This window comes from Electrophorus electricus, chromosome 5, assembly GCF_013358815.1.
Source record: "Electrophorus electricus isolate fEleEle1 chromosome 5, fEleEle1.pri, whole genome shotgun sequence".
NCBI lineage: Eukaryota > Metazoa > Chordata > Actinopteri > Gymnotiformes > Gymnotidae > Electrophorus > Electrophorus electricus.
Genome location: NC_049539.1, coordinates 6,397,726 through 6,425,264, shown reverse-complemented (window position 1 = coordinate 6,425,264; position 27,539 = coordinate 6,397,726). Strand labels below are relative to the sequence as shown.

General features: G+C 41.9%; 1 protein-coding gene across 1 annotated transcript; it reads right to left on the bottom strand.

Moving 5' to 3' along the window:
- Positions 1-350: 350 nt before the first annotated feature.
- On the bottom strand, positions 351-6,873 carry eef1e1 (eukaryotic translation elongation factor 1 epsilon 1). Its single transcript, XM_027013631.2, has 4 exons — positions 6,756-6,873; positions 5,288-5,485; positions 2,376-2,471; positions 351-1,921 (listed from the first exon to the last, which is right to left on the bottom strand). The coding sequence occupies exons 1-4, from the start codon at positions 6,837-6,839 to the stop codon at positions 1,778-1,780; spliced, it is 522 nt and encodes a 173-aa protein (XP_026869432.2). The 5' UTR covers positions 6,840-6,873; the 3' UTR covers positions 351-1,777.
- Positions 6,874-27,539: the final 20,666 nt, after the last annotated feature.

Sequence of the window (27,539 nt, the reverse complement as noted above, 5' to 3'; positions counted from 1 at the left end):
CTAAACATTCTTGGTACGTTTTTTCCCTACAATTCATCAATGCAAAGCTTCTTTTAAAAGTACTCCTAAAATTAAATGGCGATTGAGCCAGAAATAAGCAGGCAAACAGAGCCTCCTCTGTGGTTACATCCTTTATCTAGTCACAAGGCCCGTTCTGATGACTGCTCGATTTGTGTTCCTTTCCCAGTTTACACCACTTCCAAACACATGCTGCTTTGTCCCACAATTTCTTTGAGGATGCGCCGAGCGTTGAATGTGAAATTCATCAAATTCCGGGGTGGGGGGTGGGGGGTTGTGAGGTCTCACTGGCACGACAGCATAAGCACTCACAGAGGACACGGAACATTCTGTGATGTTTCCCTTTTCCGTTCGTTTATTGGCACAAGACAAGCTTCTGTTGACATTAAATAACAAACTTCGGCTTGACAGCCGCAGCTGTTTCATAAAAGGAAGCTTATGAGAGGGGAAATACAATAAAAATCAGGACAGAGGGATGTTTGTCAGCATACACACATCAGACAGGGGGTACGCACAACAGAGCTGCTTTCCCCCAAACTTTCATTATGGGAGGATTTGCTACCACAAAGGCTGTGGACAGAGAGGCTCCAAACCAGCCGGGCCACATTTTGTGCACAGCCAAAAAGCAAGGCTTAGATCTCATACATCAGGCATTCTCTCACATACATGCGGCTCATAGAAGATGAACCACCTCCTTCTGTCTGTGAACCGCGTGTCCCAGAATGCATTTTTGACTTCTCAACCATGTTTTTACTTTGAGATAGGCAACTTCATACATAACAGCTCCTCAAATGAAGGCATCTTTATTAGGATGGGCCCCCCCCCCAACTATCATTCTGACATGGTTAACCCTGCGATCAAGCTAGTGCTTCAGCCTGACTCCACTTGGAGAGAGCTGAATAACTGCAGCAGTGCTGTGCCTAGATGGATTTCCCAAACCAGGGCGAGGGGGGGTTGGTACTGTGGGTGAAACGGCAGGCGGTGCGCGGTTGCCGCTCCTGGCAGCTGGCTGTGGAGGAGAGGGGAGGGGAGGAGTGGAGCTGCCTCGGCCTCTGCAGCTGGTAGCCTGCCCTCTCTGCCCCACAGCACAAACATGCCAAGGCTGGCTCCGCGCCCCACACTGCCCACACAACCGCTGCTGCAGGTCAGACAGAGGGAGGGAGACAAGGAGAAGTCAACAGGAGAAAGAGGGAGAACAGGAAGAGTGAGACAGAAAACAAGGGACTAAAGGATATTCAAGGTTAGGGCTGAGCCAGGCACCGACAGCGCGTATACATGTGGGTTCTGCTTCATTTAAACTACCAGCAACTTGCTCATGCCTTCAAAGGAGTTATTAGGTCTTAGTTAAGTCAAATTATGAATATACAGTTGTGTAAACAGTCCATTTTGCCTTTGCCATCAGCAGAGATGTCTACCTCATACTGAAGTATGATGTATACTGCTCATAAATACACTTCTCACACTACCACACAAGTTAAAAGTGATCACTCATCCCCACTGCCCAACTCGTACATACACATACAAAACCAAAACCAAACCACCACCACAAAAAAAGTTAAAGAGGTTAACAACACTGGTCCGTTTCTCTTGTCCTGATGACCAGTAACGCCTATGGTGTTTTGTCAGGTTTAGGCTTCAGTACTTCCGACCTGACCTGCAGAGGGGCAGACCAGAGAGGACTAAGGGATGAAGATGGGGACCACAGGGCAGGCTTCCTTGACCTGGTACAGTGGTTAGGGGTGGGGCTGGGGACACGGGGTCAGTGCTGGCTGCTGGGATACACTCTGTTCCTCAGGACCACCACAGGGGGGAGGTGGTGACGCACTCCTGGGTAGTGCTGAATGTGGTCAAACCATCGGGTTACATTCAAGTACCTCTCTTTCTCCTCTACTGCAAGCTCCATCTGTGGGAGGGCCAGAGAGGTAGAGATGATACACATACTTAGCTGCATTGTTTTTTAAGAAAATAAATAAATGAATGAATGACTACACAAACATGGGAGTAGAGATGCAAGCAGCTAAACTAATTTAGAATTAAAATAAATCTGAACAAAATCTCCCCTGACCCATGACCTTGCTACTTATTTCATTCACTTAGTCAATTTCATCTCATGTCTCAGAACAATGTGAGCAATTCAATAAGCAGTCAGTTCTGTTCTCCTCCCCTGCTTCTCAAGTCATTTTGCTTCTTTCCAACTTCTTTCTTTACTCTTGGTCATTCTTTCTTTGTCTTATCCTGTCGCTCTTAAAGTTATTCTGTCAGTGTCTCGCCTGACCAAAGTCACTCAGTCTTCCTCTTGCTTGTGTTCCTAAAGTCATCCTGTCCAGCCTGCAGTTGGCACAAAGATGGGGACTTACAACGATGTGGTGGATGCCATAGTACATCAGAGCATCTGCCAGGGTGAAGCAATTCCCAGCCATGTACACCTTATCCTCTAGGTACTGGTTCAACTCCTACAGGACAAAGACACCAGAAGAACACAAAGATTTACTCTTCAGAGACTTAAACAATTCACCACTTCCAAAACTATAGTCAGTGAAAACAAAACAACCACTCTGACAGGTTGCATTGGTTGGTTGTTTCCAAAGGGAATAACAATAACACCAGCAGAGGATGAAAATGTACTTTCAACTGAGGAAAATGTATTGGCAAGAGAAAGCTGAGCTCCATCTGTGTTATTTTGCCTGTCTCTGCATAAAGAGGGCATGATGGAGCTGGAGTCCACATGGCAGTTTGTCAACAATACTAGGCACCCGTTCAGAATGCAGCTCGTTTCTGATTTGGAGTATTGTTTGATAGGCATCAAGACACTTCTGTGCTCCGAGGCCTAGAAAATTCTCTGTTGGCATCTGTCTGCTCTAAATAGTAGCTTGTGATAAATATAAATAAATAAATAAAATAATAAAAAAAAATATGTATTTTGCATACAACGATAAGGTAAGTATAGGTATTGCTATATTTAAACAGCTGTTTCATATGGAGAAAATAATATTTTTGCTTGACCGCAAAGGTTTAAGCAAATATGCAAACAATAATTGTTAAGCATGCCTATGATTCCATAGAGCATATTTAATCATTAAAACACACTGATCATGATAATGTTGCTGCTGCCATGGTTTATGCTGGGTAAAGGACATGTACTGCGCACAACGGTGGTTGTTTTTAAACCTCTGTTAGAAAACTGCTTCTGCTTACTGGGAATTATTCCATTTATATCAGTATAATTTGAAACAAAAAAAAGAATACAAAAAAGACAGAGGAAGGTAATCTCTTAAACCTAGTTAATCTACTTTACTTATGTGCACAGTGGATTAATATGTAATGGGAGTGCAGTATGTATTAAGTGCAGCAGAGCACAGATTGGTGCTTCAAGTAGTGCTCTCCTCTACCATGTCAAACTTACTTAACAAATCAAAACTTTTAGCCCAATTTGGATGTGGCCAGATGATGCGAGGGTGTTGTGCGAGTTATGTATGTATGCAGGACCCATGGGACAGCAGCATGCCTAGCGCTTGTGTGCTGTACAGCTTCGAGTCTTTAGGGCTAATGGAGTGAGTGAGTACTCAGTGGGTTGTTAGGCATGAGGAGGCAGTGGCGGCGCATGGGCCCGGCGCAGAGCAGGACTCGGCCAGGCACACTCGCTCGCCCGCGCTGTCTCTCTCTCTCCCTCCTGTCCAACACACGCTCGTCTGCCCTGCTCCCCTGCAGCTACACAGCCAGCCAACCCCCAACACACACAGACTTCTTACCGATGTGCTTAAACATTAAAATGGAACAGAACACACTAGTGCAAAGCTTTAGGCTCCTGTCTTAATCATCTGAAGCTTGTGAAAAACTGCACCCTAACATCTGAACGTGTATGTCATGGAAGTCCATCTTGAGAAAGAGCATTTTTATTAATCAAGCTTACAATATTTTTTAGCAAAAGATTTAAGTGCTTTTAAATCCAAATGGACAGATTTCTCTGACCCAGATTTTAAAACAAAGTCATAAAAGTAGGACAGGTTTTCTACAAAGCATAGGTATTCAATTTCCAATTATCTCCGGTGGGAACCTTGGTCCCTGAAAGTACGTCCGCAGATCTTTTTGACGCCGACCTCCTTGCTATCGCTGTGTTCGGCTGTTAGATGCAGACCCCCTGCCACCTCCCAAGGACGGAATCTGTGGTCTCATGGGTGCTACTGAGCTGCTCAGACAGCAGGCAGTCTGGGCTGGTCACTGCTGGTTAAACAGACACTATTACACGTCAATTGACAAACCCCTGGTTGGCAGTGACAAGAGAACACGAATCGTCTGGAAGATTTTACAAGGCAAACGAGACCAGTTTCCTAGTTCATTCAAAGGGCTGTTCAAAGGACGTCTTGAAAACTGTGTTATTTTGCTTTTCACATTGTTAGTAATAAGGACACAAAGTGTGAAAACGACATCCCTCCTGATCTTTTTTTCTGGCTTTGAAAATGTAAACATGAGAAGATGTGTTCACCTGAAGCAAGGAACACTACCTCATTAAAAAAAACAAAACAAACAACAAAAAAAAAAAACCAACTATTTGTAGCATTTAAAATTTTGGGAATAGGTATATGCAGGTAGGATGAAGATAAGAGTGTGGGGATAGGGTTGCAAAATAGGACATTCCCAAAGCTAAAATCACTATTATTAATTGCATGAGCCAATTAGACTGCTGCTTTGCCTATGACTCAACCTAACAAGTCAGACATGTGCAATTACTTCTGGAACAATTTGTGAACAAAAGAAATCCGAAAAAACAGAACGATTACAGTGCTAATGCATGTAACTGTAGCACAAAGTTCTATGACGTATTCATCCTTTCAGACATATTCCAGGATGATGGCAGGAACGGGTACAATTCCAAAGTAAAACTAAATGAGCGAGTCTGATTACTTTGCGGTGTATCATATGGCCAGTGAAAAAGCATGACAGTGCTTATACGTCAGTTCTTTCGATTCCTTCGGCAACATGACACACTACTTTTTTGAGTGATCAGGCAACGTGGGTTTTAAAGGGAATTAACAATTATTGTACTGTTATTACCAATGCTTTCTACCACCATAACTGGAAAAGAATAGGTGATTGGTGGAATATGGAATATGAATATTCAACACGAGGCAACAAAACAGATTAATTTCTAACCACACACATCTGCTGAGTCTATTCATGCCGATTTACAGTCATACATGACATACGGCCTACTACATCCACAGCAGCGATTTCAATCACTGAACTGTGTTTAAACTGACTGCCCTGTTACCTTGAGTATGACCTTGACCTCATCTTTAGAACAGCCATCCAGTCGTGTTACTCTATACTCCAGCCACTGCTGGACAACCGCTCTCTGCTCAGCCGAGTCGCCCAGTAGCTCTGTCCTCTGGGCCTCGCAGACAAGGTGGGAGGCTATGGTTACCAGACCAACCAAAGCTGAGCCTTGGTTGTTCTGCAAAACAGGAACCTAAATACACAAAGAAATACACAGTCACTGTAAATTAGAAATTTACCAAATAGATATGGAGATTATATATATATAAAATCAATTTAGCACATTTCATAATTCTAGCTCACCACCTTTTTAATTGCCTACTGTTTCCTCAAATAAAACTGTAAGAGCTTTCACTGTAAATATGCATCTTTAAACATTCGGGCTAATAATGACACAAACACCTGGATACTTTTTTATCTCCTGTGATCCACGTGTCTTCTCAAGTATACTGCAAGGTGTAATATGCCCATGTAGTGACACAAAGTACAAAAAATAAATTCAGCGGGTTTTTTTTGTTTTTTTTCCCCTATATCCAACCTTTTTGGGCAGTCAATAGAATCATATTTGTGAGATAAGGCACGTTTCCTAGCAGCTATTAGCCAAGTGAGCAGCTTCCTCAAACTTGTAGCGTTAGGTATTTCATTCATCAGGCTGTACACTCTCCCTCTGTGGACACGCTTAGCTGATCATATTAGCTAGCCAGCTACTGGTATCCGCCTGAACACACAAGTCCTGCGTGAGAGGCTTGTCCAGTCTGTCAAGCTGTACCATGTTGGTAAAAGGTTATGATTATTCACTACTATACTGTACCATGTTGGTAAAAGGTTATGATTATTCACTACTAGCTGTACCATGTTGGTAAAGGTTATGGTTATTCACTACTAGCTGTACCATGTTGGTAAAGGTTATGGTTATTCACTACTAGCTGTACCATGTTGGTAAAGGTTATGGTTATTCACTACTAGCTGTACCATGTTGGTAAAGGTTATGGTTATTCACTACTAGCTGTACCATGTTGGTAAAGGTTATGATTATTCACTACTAGCTGTACCATGTTGGTAAAGGTTATGGTTATTCACTACTAGCTGTACCATGTTGGTAAAGGTTATGGTTATTCACTACTAGCTGTACCATGTTGGTAAAGGTTATGGTTATTCACTACTAGCTGTACCATGTTGGTAAAGGTTATGGTTATTCACTACTAGCTGTACCATGTTGGTAAAGGTTATGGTTATTCATTACTAGCTGTACCATGTTGGTAAAGGTTATGATTATTCACTACTAGCCGTGTATTAGCCAGAGAGCTAACATTAGCGCACGTTACTAATGCTATCTTATTGTATACTGTAAACTCTATGGCTTCTAGCTAGCTAGCTAGGGAACTACTAGCATATGTGTACCTAAAATTCAATGCTAGTAATTTCCCGCAACAAACCTAACTAAATGAAATGTGAAGACTCACCTTCTTTTCTCCCTGAGTGCTGTATTTATTCGGCTTTTTCAAGCCAAGACATTTCTCCAACGAGGACAGTTCTTTCAACGCCATCTTTGCTGAAACGGGAACGCAGTATAAACGCAGACGCTGATTGGGCAAAGGATTTAGCCACACCTACATAATAACCTGCAGTGGACTGTCGCAAGCGAACACCAAAAACACATTTGACAAGATGACGTGCGTAATGTTTACGATTATCTTTCAGTGCTACAGAGGAAATTATAGTATCACATAGCCTATTTTGTGAAATGGAAACTATGTTCAGTTTTCGCTTGTTTCATGATTTATGACACAAAGATTAGACTGATTATGTAGTCTATAATCCACAATCCACAATCTACAATTTCCCTGTAGTAATAAAAAGAAAGCTACATTTGTAGATAAGACTTGTCAGCAATAAATTAGAATGTATCGTGCCGCACCTATGTAGATATTGCATTTGCTAAAAGCAAATTCATAATTCTGGGTCCAAAACAAGACATCTGAATCCACTTCAATGAAGGAAAAAAGCAGTCTACATTATTAATTTGTCTGAATTTGGGAATTTAAATGTATGTTTTCAAACAGATAACCTCTTTTAATCACATTTGTATATTTATGTCTTCCACTGTCCGGGCTTCTATTTCTCTGTTTTCTGTGTCTGTCTGGATTTAAAGAATCACTGAATGACTCCTCCATAAAGACGTGTCAGCTGACAGCCAAACGGGCTGAAGCTGATGGGGTGGAGCTTATTGACTGCGTGTGGGCCAGGTGCAGTGACATCCTGGTACGTGAGTAAGGGATAGGGGTTCCACATATATCTTTTTCCTTACAACAGTCAAATCACAAAGTGTCACTCTTATGAAAACGCCAATGTCAAACCTGTTTGCATAGAGAGCTAGACATAGAAAGAGAGAGGGAGAGAGAGAGAGAGAGAGAGAGAGAGAGAGAGAGAGAGAGAGAGAGAGAGAGAGAGAAGAAATAAAGTTGAGAAGTCTCATCCCTCTGTTCCTTTATTATTTCATGACAGAGATGAATATCCTCACATTGAAAAAATTATATTTAATTAAAAAGCTGATTCCAAACCCACAAGCTCTAAACAGGATAACAAGGAACATCTATGATTCTGTGTATAATTTAAGTGGAATGCATCCACACATTTCTGTGGTCCTTTTTTCCAGCCCAGTTTGACTTTGAATTTGAGCCTGTATTCCGTGCTGTTCTGGTTTGCATGGCATCCTCTCATTCTGCACCCTTTGCTGTGCAGACGGCCATCATAGCATCCTCACATATGCTTCTCTTTATTCCTGTCAAAAGATGCCCCTATGGAAACAAACAAACAAAGCATCTGTCCCTAATAGCTAATTAATAGAGTGCAAACAGACAGACCTTCAGAAATGATTAGATGGCAGAAAGCAAGGTAAGCCTAGTTTGCCTGCTTGCTTTCCTTTGTGCTTTTGTTTGTATGCAGACGCCCATCACATGCTTTTAAGCCAGCAGGTCTAATTTAAATGCATGCCTGCAGTGAGAGAATACACTGCAGCAGCAGAATGCCTCGGAGCTGCCACTTCCTGTATATATAAACAGGTTCGGAGGACAGAGATCCTCACTCCCAGGAAGCATGCATAGCCTGTGGGAGTTTGCTGATGTCGATTGCGATGCACAATACAGGGTCAGATTTGTAAAAGAAAATATACGGAGAGGTCACCGATAACACCATGAGGGTCTTATGTCCTCACCCGGGCCTGTTCACCATCTTTCACTTCCTTTTTCCTTCTCTCTTTTCCTTTTTCCTTCTCTCTCTCTCTCTCTCTCTCTCTCTCTCTCTCTCTTGCTCTCTCTCTGCCTCTCTACTCTGATTTTGTCTGGCCAGGCTGCATAACTTGCTTCTAGCAGTCTCTACTTCTGCGTTCCATAGCCTGTGAATGCAGTAGCCAGTGCATATTTAAACCTACAGTAGTGGCAGGCAGCATCCGACCAGTTGCAAGAACACATGTGCAGGCTGTCAGTTGCTGTGGTTGCAGCCATATCTCAGCCCACGTGGGGACAGGACAGAAGACAGCATTTAGGCACTAGGGGCACAGACATTGCACTGATCATTATCCACACAAATTATTTAGGAGCTGAGGAGAAATCACTACAACAGCCATATACAGGTGGGTAGGATGTGGAAAATATCCAAAAGCAGAAACTTTATCTCTATAAACCCCTACATTTAAATTTAGCTCTTGTCCAATAACAATAAAAAAAAAAAAAACGAAAAAATGATTTTTGTACAGGTAGGTGTAGAATGTAATTAGAACAAAAAATATTTTATGAGCCTGATTTCTGAATATGGTTTAGACCTGGCCTACTAATGAAAATACATACTTTTGGCATATAACTATGAGGCTGATCAAATCAATCAGAACGTTTTTGATTTACATTATTTACTTAATTATTTATATGTATGAGACTATAATTATATAAAATAATATGAATGTTTTGTTTGATGTCAGACCTGATCCCAGGGATATTTTTTGATCTTTCATAATTTTCTTGAATTCTATAATAGGCTGTTTTTCTAGTTTGAAAAGGTGGCAGATGAGGCAACTTGGGGCCATCTAGAAGCTTCTAGAGTGCCAGGCTAATTACTTATATCCCATCAGAGGACTAACAACCTGCCTCATCTCAGCAGACAACACTGCTTATAAAACCGTTGTCTTGCCACACTACTACACACACACACACACACACACACACACACACACACACACACACAATGAAAAGTGACAGAAAAACAAAGGCGATTTGGTGCCATTTGACATTATTAACTTTTTTTTGTGATGCCGCTCGCATTAGCATATACAAGGTAAAACTCTTGAGAGAAAACTGTAGAGAGACAGTGTGTGTGTGTGTGTGTGTGTGTGTGTGTGTGTGTGTGTGTGTGTGTGTGTGAGAGAGAGAGAGAGAGAGAGAGAGAGAGAGAACTATATTGTGAAAGGACACTTCTTTCGTCCTCCTCATGGCTTGCCAGAGAAAGGTAAGGTTCATCCGAAGGCCTCAGGAGCTGCTCAGCACCTCATGCCTGGTGGCAGCACTCTCTTAAGACTCTTAATTACACTGTGAACCTTTGGCCTGGAGCACTGTTGCCTCCTCATAAGAGGAATATCTACAGGGAACATGGTGATTATTATATGCTGTGAAAAGTCAGATGATCTTTGTTGGAATTGCCCATTGGCCATGCAGGTTATACATGGCTTAGACAAATTCTTGGAGGAAACTATTACAGTCATACTTTTACAATGCCCTCTAGGATAATTGTACTTGTACAGTGCTGCACTGTACACATGCATGTGTGTGCGCGCGAGCACACACACACACCCGCACACACACACACACACACACACACACACACACACACACACACACACACACACACACACACACACACACACACACACACACAAGCAAACCTTTCTCACTATCCAGATGTTTTATGAGACTAGATCCAGTAATCTGTCACATTCACAAGTCATTCAATATTTAACCATCAGGGGGCACTGTGCCTCTTCCAAACTCTTTACATTATAAGACACCCTGGACAAGCAACTAAGAGTCTTTTCTTTTCTTTTCTTTTCTTTTCTTTTCTTTTCTTTTCTTTTCTTTTCTTTTCTTTTCTTTTCTTTTCTCCATTTATTTTAATATGCAGAAAAATCCCTCTAAAATGCACTGCCAAGCTGTTGTGTGGCCTCACAACCTCTGTTTAAATGAAGAATTAATGAGAGAAACCAAGTCACATAAGGAGCAGTGAAATGCCTATCATCCCATTGCCTCTGACCAAAGGTACATTAATGGAAAAATGATTAAAATATAACCTTTCTGTCAAGACATTTATGCTCTTTCAGATTAGGAGAGTGGATGATAATGTACTGGCATGCAATCTATAATGGACTCCAAGCTATGGGACCAGCAACATGTTACCTAGGGAGAATCTTCAGAGAATAGATCAGGTTAATGACCTTGGGTGCAATCTGTAATACTGTGATTAATACAAATGTAATTGCCATTATAACTTTGCTTTTGAATATATTGTATAAATCCCTGAATAATGCCTTAACAGTGACTCAAAACCCATCTTTTTTTACTCTTTTAACTGTGTAACTCTGCCCATGATAATATTTAGTACAGCACTCTCAACCCTGTTGAAAAGAACGCTTTTCTCAATATGTGTGTGTGTGTGTGTGTGTGCACCAGAGAGAAAGCGAGAGATGGTCTAGGTGACAAGTCCACACTCTCCCTGCTGAGATGATCTATATGAGCTCAGCTTTATTGGCAATTTTAGCTGTGGGACAGCTGAGGCTCTGGCCATGATGAACACACACACACACACACACACACACACACACACACATACTTTGTGAAAAGAGAGTGATAGATAGATAGATAGATAGATAGATAGATAGATAGATAGATAGATAGATAGATAGATAGATAGAGAGAGAGAGAGAGAGAGAGAGAGAGAGAGAGAAGATATGTAGAAGTAGCATCCATATGGACATGCAACACTGAGCAACTTAAATCAATACATCTAAATAAAGTCAATATATTTATATATATAGCTTAGGAAATACAAACAAACAATCACATAAAAAAAACTTCCTGTGGAACTTTTTTAAGGAAACTCACAAAAAAAGACAAAGTAACATTGCATGAGAACGTTACTTGGGAGAGTGAGTATCCTTAACTTGGCAGAGCTTTTGATAAACTTGGCCCTGGGCATCAGAGACACCAAGCAATAATACCATTTATCCACATATGTTAATGAATGTCTTACAGATTAATCATGTGATTGGTCGTTTCTTTAGAAAACTGGATTTACATTAACACATTAGAGTATTGTTTCTCAAGTCCGACTGCATTCCCGGGCAGTCCTCCTTAGCATATTTTTCATTTATTTCCATGGGTAGCCCACCAGGGGAAGTCTCAGTGAATTGGCTCAACTGCGCGGAGTCTCGCAGCTTCCGTGCTGTTTCCTCGGGCAATTCTAACACCGCTGGCCTGAAAGACAAGCCTACAGAGTGACGAACACCATGAAATAGGCCTGTAATGAATAATCACGCCACTATATGTTCCAGTCGGAACAGGGCGCCATTAACACACTCTCTGTCTCATGGAGCTAAATCAATTTCTTCCTCTCACACCCAAACGCACGCCTGCACACAAACGCTTTCGAATTCGCTCGGGCGCGCTATTTGACTGCACTTGGACTCGACAGCTGTTTTACCAAAGACAGAACACGCTCTTCCAGCCTTTCTGTCTTTTACGCATGAGGGGCTGTTTTGTTGTCTATCGGGTCGTGAGAATATGGTTGTCCATTAGACCAGAGAATGGAAAGGCCCAGTGGGAGCATTCATGGCATTAACTTTTTAGATCATATCGTGATGAAATGACAAAGTTTAAGTTTGCACGCTGGAACTTCATGTGTGCGCATTTGCACCCACACCTAGTTTTTGTCGCTTCTTCTCAACTGTTTTCATGGTGACAAGGCCCCTTGTTCATCCCCCTTTCATTTCCTAATTAAGATGATCACCTGCTGATAGTCTGACATTTAAAGGCCTCATTTGCTCTGCGGTGAGGCACGGCGGGACCGGGCAAGGCCGTAACGCGAGTTGACAGCATCGCAGCACAGGGCGTCTCCATTATTGACCACATACGAAAGGCACAGATCCGTTAGTGGCTTCCATTAGCTACTGTTAGAGCAGAGGGTGTGGGTGGGATTAGGAAAATTCACTTTTGGCGTATAACTATGAGGCTGATCAAACGGATGTTGCACAAGACCGCTGCCGCTGTCTGGAGAGTGCCTTAGGGACAACAGGACCAAAGCGGCCAGCAGCCACGTAAAGTTCATAAAAAGATAAAAAGTGGTAATTTTGTGTGAGACAGAAACGATGATACCACATGTTTGTATTGGTCTCTCTCTCTCTCTCTCTCTCTCTCTCTCTCTCTCTCTCTCTCTCTCTCTCTCCCACCACAACCTATTTATCTTCAGATAACTTTGTCAGATTGTCAAGCAAACTCTCCAGTGGGAGCTCAGCCCGAAGCCCATTAAGAAGGAATCATCTTCGGCCTGGCTGGCCACAGACAGCCAATACCTTCCCCAAGTATCACTATGACAACGTTAACCGGGCTCCCGTTACTGCCCCCAAAGCCAGCCGAGAGCATCTAATCGCGTTTCTGACTGCAGCTGACAGCTTTCTTCCACTGATTACAGAACAATAGGACAGAATCGCTTTCCCCAGACCAGATGTAAGACAAGTTTAACATGTCTGTAATTGTGTTGTGGATTTTGGTGCGATGGCTGGGCTAAAGGAAAGTGGTGAATATTAAAACGGCTTGGTCCTGGCAGCAGCTGGGGAGGACAGCGTTGCTGGAATGGTATGTTTCACTTTACTTTAACTCGCATTGACATGGAGTCAGGTTTTCTGCTGCTTCGCACATGCACACACTCACCCGTGCACATTTACACACACACACACACACACACACACACACACACACACACACACACACACACACACACACACACACACACACACACACTATAGACAGGGCTCATGAATAATTTGGCTGTGTTAAAGTTGAGCGCAACTGATTTATTCTGTGTTCTTTTGAAGACCAGCAAGCTGGAGGGGCTGTGCAGAGAGGATTTCGAACAGAGACGAACAGTAGCAATAAATGAGAGAGAGAGAGAGAGAGCGAGAGAGAGAGAGAAAGAGAGAGAGAGAGAGGGAGAGAATAAGAGGAGCAGGAAGGGTATTTGGTCTCTGTGGACTAAGTGGCCGCTCTTATGCTGCTGCCTTCATGTTCCATCCCCAGCAGCACAAACAAGATGAGAATTATGAGTCCCAACACACTGACAGCACATTTCAGCCCTGTGCTGACACACAGTAATAACTGGGCCTTCTTTAATACTGATGTGCTGTTGTGTAAGGAGGCGAACAGAATGCTGTTGATGTAAATGAACCAAAGGTTCCACCTGGATCCATCTCGGCTGAACGTGGAGCGGTAATCCCAGAGCTGGCCTGCGAGGCTCTGGAGCACAGCAAGTCCAAGGGGCCAGCATATCACCTCCTAATGTCCCCTGCCTGACACCCCAGTTTAACAGGGTAATGACCCAGAAATAACAGCACCCCATTCATTTGGCTCGATCAAAGTCAAAGTCTCTTTATCTTTCACTCTGCAAACACTCACACACACACACACACACACACACACACACACACATGCATGCATGCATGCGCACATTACATGTTAGCATGCTTCATGTTTTTCACTGAGGCTGACCGACAGCTATCTTAAACCATGATCATACATCTAGCCATCTAGCTGCTCTTATAAGAGGATATGTGTGTGTGTGTGTGTGTGTAGTGCTCCGGTGCTGAGATCTAACATCTGCACAACACGTTGCAAACGCAAAGCCACCAGCATTGTGGAAGACTCCACACACCCCTCACACAAACTGTTCACCCTCTTGCCATCTGGAAAAAGGTAGCGCAGCATTCAGTCCTTCACCTCTAGACTGTGCAACAGCTTCTTCCCAGAAGCCATCAGACTCCTGAACTCTTTCTAATTCTGATTCCAAACAAATGGACACTTCTATACACACATACATAGACACATGCTTATACACATTCATGCACACACACACACACACACACACGCAAACACACACACATGTATACACAAACATACACACACATACATACGTACATACATATCCATACATGCACACACACACATACATTGTTTTTATATCAGACAAATTGCTGAAGTCAAACTTCACACACACACATAATATGCACTCCTTTTGCACTCTTGAACACTCTTTCTACTTGCTGCTAGAATACTGTACTAAATCAGTACTGTATTCTGAACTGTTTATGGCTGCTACTGGTGACTGCTATGTTCAGTATAGCATGTCACTGACTCCTATGCAGAAACCTACTTTACATATTCTCAGTACTGCACTGGTCAAAAGAATGCACTGCCTGTTCATTGTGGATTGGTCCTGTCCTGTATTTATTTATTTGGTATTTTTGCACTGTACTGTATTGTTTACACTAGTGTAGTGTGTTGTCTGTTGCACTTGTTGTGTGTTGCACCATGGTCCTGGAGGAGCATTGTTTTGCTGTGTACTTGTATATAGCTGAAATGACAATAAAAGCCTTTTGAACTTGAACTTTGAACTTTAGGATGTCACCCCATACACCCTTTGAGTGGTTTGGTAGCTGTTTGTTAGCGTGATTTGTTTTTGTTGAAAGTAACTCCAGTAGGAACAGCAAAGCCTAAATTCAAACAAAACACTAAGATACAAGATAACTACAGGATAAGAGTTTCAGGTTTCACAGCATTTATTCTGTTAATCATAACATTCACTCAAATTCGCCCAAAATATTAATGACAAAAAGTAAAATATTCAGACATCATCAAAATACAGAGGAACAGCTAGGAACGAAGTTCTGTTGTGTGGGTGGCTGGAAAATCACATTATTTACGGTGATTCTGTATCATCGTGTTTGAATATGCGAGGGATGAAATATCGCAGCAGAAATCTAGGGAATGTATGAGGGGGTCCTGTTCCGGCTGGACCCTGGAGTCTGCATCTGTTCCTCTGCTACAGGCATGAAACAGAGCCCACTGCGTTGGCTATAGGCCCAGCTGGTTAACTCAATAACATAAAGCAGCCGCCGAGTAGCTGATATTCAGAAGCCCGGTCGAGGAATTTTGCTTAAAATCCAGTTAATGCATGAAAAGGGAGAGAGAGAGACAACCATGCAGTATATTGTTTCTTTTTATGAACTACAGGGCATAAATAATAACTTATTTTGGGGCATTTTCTTTCTTTAAATGCTCTTTAAATGCGATGTGGTGCCGCATATTGTTTGGAGCTGTACATGGTTTCTGTGAGCTCTGTTATTTGCATGCCAGGGTTGGTTTATTGTGCGTTCTGCATTGTATTAAGTATTATGGAACCTCAGTAGGCGTTTTACTTGAATAAATAAAGGTTCAACTTAATAATACACATAATAATTCTCTTTCTCCCTTTTCTTCTCTCTTTAATGCCCTGAAGGTTTAAGGCACAGATTGAGTTGGTGCTTTTAAAAAGCAGCCATATGCATTTAGATAGTTTCTCCATCATTTAATTTCCTATTTGCATTATCCACTTAAAAATAGGAACCAGTGATGCATATCACATGGACATGCACGTCTTGGAAACCACTGATGACATCATACTATGACCGGGTATTTCACCTTATTAGGAGAAAGGAAGTCTGATATTCCGGTGTGTTCATTTATACATCCCCAAAACATTGATCTTATTTCTATTTTCTTGCCCATGTCTGATCCATGTCTGATCAAGACAAGATAAGAAAAAAAGTTCCATTTGTTGTATGAGGGTATGTCACACTGTTTGTTTGTGGTACATGTTAATAATAATAACAACATATAAGAATATATAAGAACAGACTGACACAGCTTCATATGCATGCCATTAGCAGTCAACCTGAGAGTTTATTCCTCTCAAAGCTGTCTGATCCCTGCTTCAGTCTCTGTAGATATTCTCCTCCCTCCCATGTCTAGCCCACTCAGGGGATCCGCTGACAACATTCATATCATTATACTGTCTCAGCCCTGTGCTACCGATGAGTTGAGATGACAGGATAATATACATATACAACCCCCTTACCACACCAATCCTTACCACATGTACACAAACATGCTACACACTCATGCATAGACATCAAACACACATGCACACAGACACTAACAATGAACATCGTACTTCGACTCCGGTGGCCAATGAATGCCACTAGGCCTATTTTATTGGCTTCTGTTAGAAGCAAGCACACAGGCCTCTCTTCCACATGTCATTAAAGCAATTCCTTATCAAGCTTCTGTCTCAGCTGATCGGATCGAGGGTGCAGGGCGAGTGAGGGGTGACCCAGACCTGCCTCGGCCGCACGCAGCAGAGGAGACTCCTCGCACACTTTCGTAGGCGTGCTCATAAAGTCACTAATGCACACCCATACAGGCACTCTCCTACCAACCAATAGGACCAACAGATCAAAGTGCGCGTGCGCGTGCGCACACACACACACACACACAAACACACACACACACACACACACACACACACACACACACACACACACACACACACACACAACAAAACACACACACACAATGATCAGCCTTCCCAGAGGTCTTGGCAATCTCTATGTTCCTCCCCATTGTGAGTGTTGCCTTTTCACTTTTATCCATCTGTCCCACTGACTCATTGTCAGACTGTTGTCTGACTGTTGTCTGCCCCACCCTCCTGAATTACATCCTCAGTGTTGTATACCTCTGACAAGGTGTTTCTGTGTCTTGTATCACCTCCCTCCTCTCTCCCTATGCCTTGCTCTCACAAACCTACTTTCTCTCTCTGCACTCTACCTCCCTCTCTCTCTCTCTCTCTCTCTCTCTCTCTCTCTCTCTCTCTCTCTCTCTCTCTCTCTCAGTATGAATTCTGATGTCCTTTGGCAGTGTGTCACTGGACAGAGGAAAAAAAGAGTCTGGAATGGAATGGAAGCTCAGGGAATGGACGTTTTCTTCAATAAACCTTCAAAACTATTGAGCCCAGACCAGCTAGGGCATCATACAGCAGACTGATGGAGAAGATCTCCATTAACATAAACATTCTGGATCTGAATCTGAAGCATACATGAATCAGAAATTAACGTCTGTATACGAGGATGTTTTTATAACTTGTTTGGTTCTCACATGTCTTCTGAGTGTGTGAATCAGTACTGAAAATCAGTACCAGAACTGAATTAAAAAGCCAGGGCTCACTAAACTCTTTTTATAGGTATTTACCTATGATGGTCCCTTTGTTTGTGCTTTGGTGGAATGGCACTGGAGATGCTCTTTCTCTGTTCTTGAATATGAGCAGTAAAACCAGGCAGCAGTGAGCTTAATCCAGCTCAATAATTTCTGAGGGACTTTTCCCATCCTATCAGCCCCTCCCATCTCTCACTGTCCATGCACCTCTCCCACTATTGACAGGATTGACAGGAATTTTTCTTGTAATTTATTTGCCAACTGAAAATGACAACTGGATTACAGCAGAGGACAGAGAAAGTGATGGATGGGGTAGGGTGAGCTCTCGTAACCGCACATATTCCATCTAAAGTTCAAATTCAGACATATAATTTCTGAAGTCCCAGGCCCAACTGCCATCAGCCCGGTGCGTCTGTGTCCTTGATATTATTTCTGGATGGCGTGATGCCATCTGGGGGCGCATTGGCGCCCTGTTTAGTGTCAATGTCATAATGCGATCATGGAGCTCCCCCCGCGAGGCATGGGGACTGTAGCGAAGGCCAGTGACATATGTTGCATTTCGAACGTATCTCTCGGAGCCCTCCCCACTGGCAGAGGGGAGCAGGCCTCTCACCAGCGCCGAAGGCAAACGAGGAGACATGTCAGGCCCATGCCCACTGGGTGGTGGAGAAGTGGAGGAATGCTCTCCTCAGTGGGGAAGAAACGATAGGACACAAATCTGTCCTAACAGTCCTTCACCGTAAGAGACTAAGGAGCACTGCTGACAGTACCAAGAAATCTTTGATGCGGCTCTTTTCACTCATACTTATGGAAACTCATATTGTGGAGGACTCTTGGTAGGGACAGTCCCAGTCACAGGCAACCTAATACCTAATACAGAAGCAGCCAACCCCGGTCCTCTGTACACCGTGCCCTCCATATTTTTTGTATTTTCCACAAAATCAGACAAAAATGACTGAAGGCATCAGTTCGTTATCAATCCCTCCATGATCTGAGTCAGATACAACAGGAAGCAAGGAAAACATTAAGAGCATAGAGTTTGATAAACTTAGATGCTAATCTCAAAACATAGCGAATACTGCTAAATGGAGTGCTTGTTACAATATCTCATTTTGTATGTGCTTGTCTTATATTCCTCCTGTACAGTATGCCATTAGAGCACACCATCTTCGTCTCCGTTAAGTGGCTGGAATCTCTTTGAAGAGGGAGGGATAACCATAGACTATTTTAGTAAGGAAAGTCTCCAAAAAAGGCCTTGAGCCATTTTGAGACTCTGAAGAATAAGAGCAACTTCCTCAGTCTTCTGGAGCTAATTGCTCAGATGGCATCAGACAGGGGTGGAGCTACATGGCCTGGAGTGCACCAGGACCCTACAAACGGAGGACGTTTAAAGAAGTGGGCAGGCGTGCACTGTGTTTGTGTTCAGATGAAGAGGCCACCAGCTGCCCAGTAGCCACGGTCATCCCCTATAACAGTATTCAGATTGTGTAGAATATCTCTGCTGATAATCAGCAGCCCAGAGGCCAGAACAGGCTTGAGTTCAGTAATTGGAGGCCCAACTCACTTACAGCAATACACCTTACTCACCTTAAATAAGCTCCAGTCAGGGGGCTGAAATGATATATGCGTATCTTTTTCATTTTCATACACTGAATGCATTCTACCTTGGGCATTGTCTGGGTCAGTGGCTAGTAGATCTGCCCCTGGCTCTGCCGAGTGTGTTTGTGTGTGCCTGACTAAGGTAAATGACTTAAAGGTAAAATTCAGATAACAAATATGATGAACACCTTGTAGTAGCTGCTACCACAAAGTTCTTTGTTTTCCCAAAGGTAAACTTAAGATCATTTACATGACTGCACTTTTACCCCACTAAAGATCAAAGGTTCTAAATTTGATCTCAGCAATTTACTTGTCTGCCAGTGTGTCAAGGCTAGTGTTGCTAAAATGAAGTAAAAGCCACTGTGAGTCAAATCACCCCACCCAAATCACCCCAGCTGGATCACCCCACCCAAATCACTCCATTTACATTTACAGTTACATTAACGGCATTTATCAGACACTCTTATCCAGAGCGACTTAAAAAAGTGCTTTGTCATTTTCTCATAGAATATATCCTAGTACAGTACAGTAGGTCAGAGTCCCACATACCAATGCACTAGAATACTGTAAAATACAGGGATCACTGCGGATAACTAGAAGTACACAATACATAAGGTCTATCTTAAACAATGACAAGTGCAATAAACAATAAGTGCTAGACTATGTTAAACAACATAAACAATACCCTACACTAAGTATTAATTTAGTCAGTCAATATGGGAGCAGGGTCAGTTGTCCTTTAAATATTCTGCAAATAGATGGGTCTTCAGTCTGCGTTTGAAGACTGCAAGGGACTCTGCTGTCTGGACAGCAAGTGGGAGTTCATTCCACCATCTTGGAACCAGGACAGAAAATAGTCTCGATGTTTGTCGTCCATGAGACCTGAAGCAAGGTATTTCAAGCTGAGCCGTACTTGAGGTTCGAAGTACTCGAGGTATGGATCGGGCTTTCACCATTCACCTCATGTATGAAGGGGCTGGTCAATTTTTGGCTTTGTTGGCAAGCATCAAGGTTTTAAATCTGATATGTGCAGCTACTGGGATCCAATGAAGGGAGCGCAGCAGTGGAGTAACATGTGAACTTCGGAAGATTGAAGACCAGTCGTGCTGCTGCATTCTGGACAAGTTGTAGAGGTTTGATGGCTCTTAGAGGAAGATCAGCAAGTAGCAAGTTGCAGTAGTCTAGCTTTGAGATCACAAGAGACTGCACAAGCACCTGGGCAGCTTCCTGCGAGAGAAAGGGCCGAATCCTTCGTATGTTACAAAGGAGGAATCTGCAAGACTGGGTTGTATTAGAAACATGAGTTGAGAACAACAACTAGGTTGTCTAAAGATATACCCAGGCTTCGGGCAGCTTTGGATGGTGTTACCAGGGAATCCTCGCCAGATCACCTCACCCAAATCGCCTCAGCTGGATCACCCCACCCAAATCACCCCCATCAGAGCTTCACATAGGATTCAGCCCACTCATTTCATACCAGCAAACAGAACATCTCAAGTTCTTCACAGGGGTCATAAGGTAGGTACATCCTTTCATCTGTGCTTTGCTCGATTAAGCCCATGACACCACCAGAAGACTCAAAAGTGAGGTCTGGAATAACCCCCATTATTTTTTATACTGGTTTTATGTATTGTTAGTTTGGGATTAACTATAATTTAATTGCAACATTTTAATCATCGTAAAATAACATCTATTGTGTTGGGATTGTATAAACTGCAGAAATTAACTGAACACTACACTTTACATCTAACCTGAAGAACACTATTGGAAAATGAAGAAAACAAGAAAACACACTTAAATTTCCTTAGATTTATTTTGTTTCCCAAGTTAGCTAAATGCCATAAACGTAAACATAAACATAAGTTAGCTTTTACTTGATATAAGGAGAAGTTGGCTATGGAGAAAAGTAGGGATCAGATCTTCTGGCACCACCAAATGAAAAGCACAGTCAAAATATATATTTTGACTAGGCGACAAATACTGAAAAAAAAAGGTGTTTTCCTAAGCAGGCAAACACATTAATAAGTAAGAATGTATATTGGTCATATATACACTATAAATGAGAGGAATGGTCATAATCAATATTATGGTGTCTCTGGATTCCTTGTGGCCGTACAGACACTGCAGCCCAGCGCAGTGATGGCAGAGGGCTCTGAGATTTCAGCCCTGACCCAGGACCATGCATCATTAACTCCATTCTCCCACACAGCCCATCTCACTAAAAAACATCACTACAATTAATCCTGCTTGCCCAGTGGAACAGCCACTGCATCTCTCCTTCTCTTCCTTCACAAGCCAACACCCCCCAACTACAATCACTACCACCTCATTGACACATCTCCTACCCGGAATCACCCCCCTTGCTGACCTAATTGTTTGGGGTCTGTGCTCCTCTCCGTGGCCCCAGATCTCACTGCCATCTCTGGAGTAGGTCTGACCATCTCTATGGCAGGCCATGGGGTTACAAAAACCAGCAGACCCTGATTACCGAAACGTCTGTCCTCTTTCCTCACCCCAGGGAGGCCCTGCCCTGCACACCCATACCTGTGAAGCAAGTGCATGGCCTAGGCTGCTCAGGGTGATAGAACTAGTTAGCTCTGGACTGTCTTCAGCACCAAACACTGGAAAAGCATATCTGCATAACACATTTATGTCATTTAGCTGATAAATGTGTTGGCTCATTAGCCATTAGCCATTAGCTCAATCAAGCATTTGTTGTCCTCCAGGTAAATGAAGGTCACAGAATGAGGAATAATGACAGGGCATTGGGTAAGCTTCTGTTCACTGCACCAAAAAAATGAGGAAGATATTCAGAGCTTGATTATCAGGTTATGCCATTCAGATTTTATCTGCACAGCCACTCTACAAGCAACCATTCTCTGAAAAAATATCAACCAAGTGCATCTTTTTTATTTCAAAGTTGCATCAAAAGCTCTGTTGATATGTTGAATATAATTGTTGAAAAGTAACCAAGTGATAAAGGTAAAATACCATTCTGTTCTCAGCCATTTAACATTTTATATTCATCTCAACATGTGAACTGGATGATAACTGATCAGAAATTGTTTGCTTGATATGTAATTAGCTTCCAATATGAGCCTTTAATTGAGCCCTTATACCACAATTTATGGTTTTAAATCTTTGAAAATCACCTGCTGGTGAGATGGCTGCTGCTGATATGGAGCTGAGGGTATAGAAATACAGAAGTGAGAGTGGAGGATGAGCTGGTGTCCAGAGCTCTGGAAGGACGAGGAGCTTTATGTCTCTCACTGATGTGTACACACTCAACTCAGTCCTACTGAGAGGAGAAATGAGGGTTGTGGAAAGGGAAAAAGGGACAGATGGTGGGATAATTAGTTGAGGGAGGAGACCTGGTGGAAAGACAGATACAAAGAGAGAGATGGAAGGGGTCATGGGCACCAACTTGTGAGAGTGGTGTAGCTATGTAATGCCTGCAGATGAAAACCAGAACAGCAGACTGTTCTACAGACTGAATTATGACTTCTAATAGAAGCATTCTCAGGGTTGAGTGGCTTTGCGTCACTGATAAAAATTATTTTTCCTGTCTTTGGTCATATATAGTAAAAAAGCAGGCACCACGAAGAGACTGATTGCAACAGATGAAACAGAATGGCACCAGGTCATGTGTATTATGAAAATCCATGTTTATGCTAAGATGATGCAGAGATGAACATGCTGTGTGTTGGTGCATGCATTCTGCTCAGTTCAACTTCATTATTGTTATACATATAATATGAATTTCTGTGTAGTTGTACAGTAAAAGAACAACCTTAACTCATCATATTTGAGGTGCAAAAACATGATATTTGAGGTTTAAACATCCAGCATATAGCAATATACTGCAAACAGATAAACAATATTATTTTGCTATTGTGTCTTTGCTTATGTGCATGTCTGTTATGAATTCATGCTTTATATGGAGAAAATGACTGCAAGTTAGGCTATAATAATCATTGAATACCCATTCCATAATCCTCTACTGCTATGCCATACTTCTGAAAGGTCAGCAATTGTCTGTGGTTTAAGTGCAACAACTGTGATCCCCATAGAATGGTAGATAACTGGGGAGATGTTTTCAGAGACTAGCGCTTGGTCTCAGGATGCAAACATTTTCTGACAGGATGACTCCAACTGCCATTTTTCTACAATGCTTGTCATGGACATCAAAAAGAGCGAACAAGGGAGTGGCCATTTGGTGGAGTGCTTTGTTGATAGTGGTTGACTGTTTTTAGCCTGGTCGCTCTTCCCGAGTGACAGATTAACGGCTGTCCCCTTGGTATTGTTATGACACACTTTCAGCATCAAGGACAATCCAAAGGGCAACAGAGCAAAAATATAGAATGTAATATGTTCGCCTTACCTTGGGGAATGGACTACTCTTGCATGGATTGTGTGAGGCAGTCCTAGAGGAAAAAGCATGCCTGCTCACACCACAGCAACAACTTTTCTTTGAGATAGATCCAATCTGCACTAGGCCATTTCACATCATTTTATTTTTGTTAAATTAAAATTTTGATAATTAGATTGAGAAACATTGTTTAGAGTGCATCTGGGTGTTTTGACTTTCATGGGTGTGAAAGTCAAGCACCAAAATAAGCTTTCATGGAGACAGTCTTGAGATTTTCACAGAGACAGTCTTGAGTCTGGTTCCCATACCTAACAATTTGGCGTTAGAAAGAAAGAATACATCTTAGACCTCTTTATAAGCAAGAAAAAGAACTCTGCCTCCTCACCTACATTATTACAAACACCTACCTTTCACAAAGACTCACTAAATTAGTGAGTCTCGTACTGTACCCCTTTATTAGGAACATTCTTAACATGCCCATGACACTAACAGAAGTAGAAGATGCATGGTAGTGATATTTTGCTGCTATGAGTATATGAGGCAGAGCAGTGTTATTGCAGTTTTTACACGTTACTCCAGGGTTGATATGTTGCCATTTAAAAATATCCAGCCAGTAGTAAGCCTGTGGTTGGAAAATTAGCACTTATAAATATTTGAAGAATAGTTTACACAAATTGTGCATAGCAACATATAGGCTATAGTCTCTGGGATATAGAATAAATAAATGCTTCTGTTAAAGTGGCTGGTGAATTAATAGTTTTTTTTCCAGTGAAGTACCAAAAATATTTTTCATCTTATGGAAAATAAGTAAAGTAAAAGTAAGAATAAAACTGTTTAATAATATGCAGTGTCATTTCTTTAGATCTTGTTAAATCCTCAATAGATAATGTGTATAAATTAAGCTCAGAATGTAGCTAGCTTGTTTATTTAGGGAGTCATGCTACTACTATAACAAAAACTCACTGTTTACTTCAATATTCTATTAGTTTCCTGAGTTAAGCATTCTACCAAGTGGAACTAGGAATATACCAGTGAGGTGTTGTGTTGCATGGTCCGTACTGTCTGCAGGGGTTAGGAGGGATTCACATGAGACACTGGCAACCAACTGACCTATAGAAAAAAGTGCTGCAGTGCAGATGGTCATCACACTCCTTCTGGCAAAATCCATGGCGGTTGAAAAGGAGTCATGGTCATCAGGTTTGGCTGTGTGCCAAGAGGTTCGGTCCCAGCTGATAAAACCCCACTACTGCTGGTGTGCCTTAAAGCAACACACTGCATCCCAGAGTGCTACAACCAGACATCAACTGGTAGCTGTAAGATAACATATTAGGCCTGAATCAATGTTTAGATAGGTCTTCCTGAAAATAAATAATACATCCCTAGGCCAGTAACTATATATAACTTACCCATAATAAACAATGCATTACACCTTTCCATATTTTTCATTGTGTGTGTCCTTCAAATGCATGAAAGAGTGTATAGTAATCTATTTCTAATATAAATACATTAATGTTTATAGAAAAAGTAAACTTTAGTGGGAGCGTTTTATAAACGTATTTATGTGCATTTTGATGGTTACATGAGAATTTTAAGAAACTATGCTGAAACAAGTTTATAGTCCAGCTGTGAAATCTTATTAGTCTTTCTAAAATAATATCAAGCCTGTGACAAAACTACATAACATTTCACAGTCATTCAAAGTATGCACTCATTACAGCATAATTCCTTCTTCCCTATAACCCAAAGGTGAATGTTCCCCGGCTAAATGCAGGGGGTTGTGTGTTCAGGCCTTGCTCCCGTTGGGAGGTTCCCCTGCACTGCTTAAACGAAGAGTGCTGACAGGCGCGTGGATCTGCTGCAACAGAGTCGTGCTGTGCGGATCCAGCCTTACTCTCATTACAGATCATATTCACTCCTAAATAAAAAGATAAAAAGATACACATAGAAGGACGCTCTCTCTCTCTCTCTCTCTCTCTCTCTCACACACACACACACACACACACACACACACACACACACACACACACACACACACACACACAATCAACAACTTTTTTTCCCCTTTTGTATCCAATGTCATATCCATCTGGCCGGTTTCTTTGCCATTCCACCGCACAATGGCTGTCCAGTCCTATTGCTGGCCGTGGTCTGTGTCTCTGAGGACACTGCGCGATCATTCCTGGACTCGCGCTCTGCCAGCCTTTGCTTCAGAAAGAGGATCAGAGTGCACAAATGTTTCACTTTAATGACTAATTCACCGCAGAAAGAAAGCGCCTTTGTTGCGCTCTGAATAGAGGGATTTACCTTGACTTCCAAATCAAATTGCACGTTTCAGTATCATTTCATTTTGGATTTACTTAACACTTCCTGGACTTCCCCCTCTACTTCAGCAGTAGTGTGGAGTAGGCCTGTATTTATCATTGGCTATACATACTGCATGACAACTGTAAGCAGTGTATATTTTATATGAATAAATACATATATACCTAAGTGGTCGGCATCAAGAATATTAAACATTGCACATTAAGTACACAGTTGTTTGGAATGCGCCTCTCCGCGTGCGTTTTCTGTTATGAAAAATGACAACGGCAACAAAATTTGAAATTCAGATGGCTTTCCTTGGGGACTCCCATTTGCGATGCGTGGCAGTAATGTATTTGTTGTCTTTAGCACTTACCACTGACATTGAACATCATTAGGTAATGTGCAGTCGCTGGTGGAGCAAAAATAACGTGTTTATCATAATTATTTGCCGTGGATGTCATTTGAGCACCCCAGACTGGTTAACGCACGCCTCTCTCTCTCCGACCCATACTGCTATTCAGCTATCTTCACCATACTGCCCAAATCTTCCCATTCATCATTGCACTTTTACACACTGGTTTCTGGGGAAGAACATCATTAGTATAGTCTGTTTATAAAGGAGAACGAAATGACATTTGGGGAACAATAAGACAGCCCGCGGAGGTCTTTAGCATCATTAGCATGGAATAGCTATTAAGCTCCATGCAGAAGCCTTGTCACCTTATAGAAGGAAATCATGTCCACACGAACACTGATGTGAACCTCTTGACATGAACTCGAGTTGCACAATTACTGCAAGATTTTAGGTTCAGTGGAGAGAACAACTTTATTTAACAGGTTTCTGGGTTCAAAATAATTTTTGCATATTTGCCACGCTAATACTGAGCCCTAACATTTTACATCATTTTATCCGTATTTTTCAAATGTAATAAAAAAAATTAAATGCTTAATAAATTGTCTTAAATGTTTGTTACTCAGAATACCTAGAATAAAATTGCTATCAAAATGTTTCAACGTTTTCAACAGTTTTATGACTGATGTTTGTACACTGGAACAATAAAGTAAACACTTTATTGTTCCAGTGTACAAACATCAGTCATAAAACAAACCATCCTCATTGTTCAGCACCAGTACTCAACCCCCAACTGAAACCAAGCCCACATGGGACAGCTTTCAACATTATCTTACATACTCAGACTGTAATATTAACATCCTTAGTTCTAACAGTAAAAAAAAATTAAATAAATAGTTACATTTATAATGTAATAATTATATGTAGAGACTCTATTCTCTAATATCTTAATAGAAATGTCTAACAGTAAACAAAACATAGCTAAGCTAAAAATGAAGGGAAGACAAAAGAAAAAAAAAGCAAGAAAATGAAAAGAAGCACAAGCATCAACTAAAAGTGAAGGCCATGTCATGCAAAGCAGATGCAAATGAATCAGGTTGTGTCCAGCTAAGATGACACAATAAACATAATAATAATAATCATAACGACCTTTTTCATCATGACACTATGCTTTGACCTCCACTGTCTCTTTCTAGTGTCACTGTGCAGCCAATAACACTTTCCGAGAAGTAAATCCATCCAAATCAGTCTTCAGCATTGCACAGTAGACAAGCACATTTCCAGA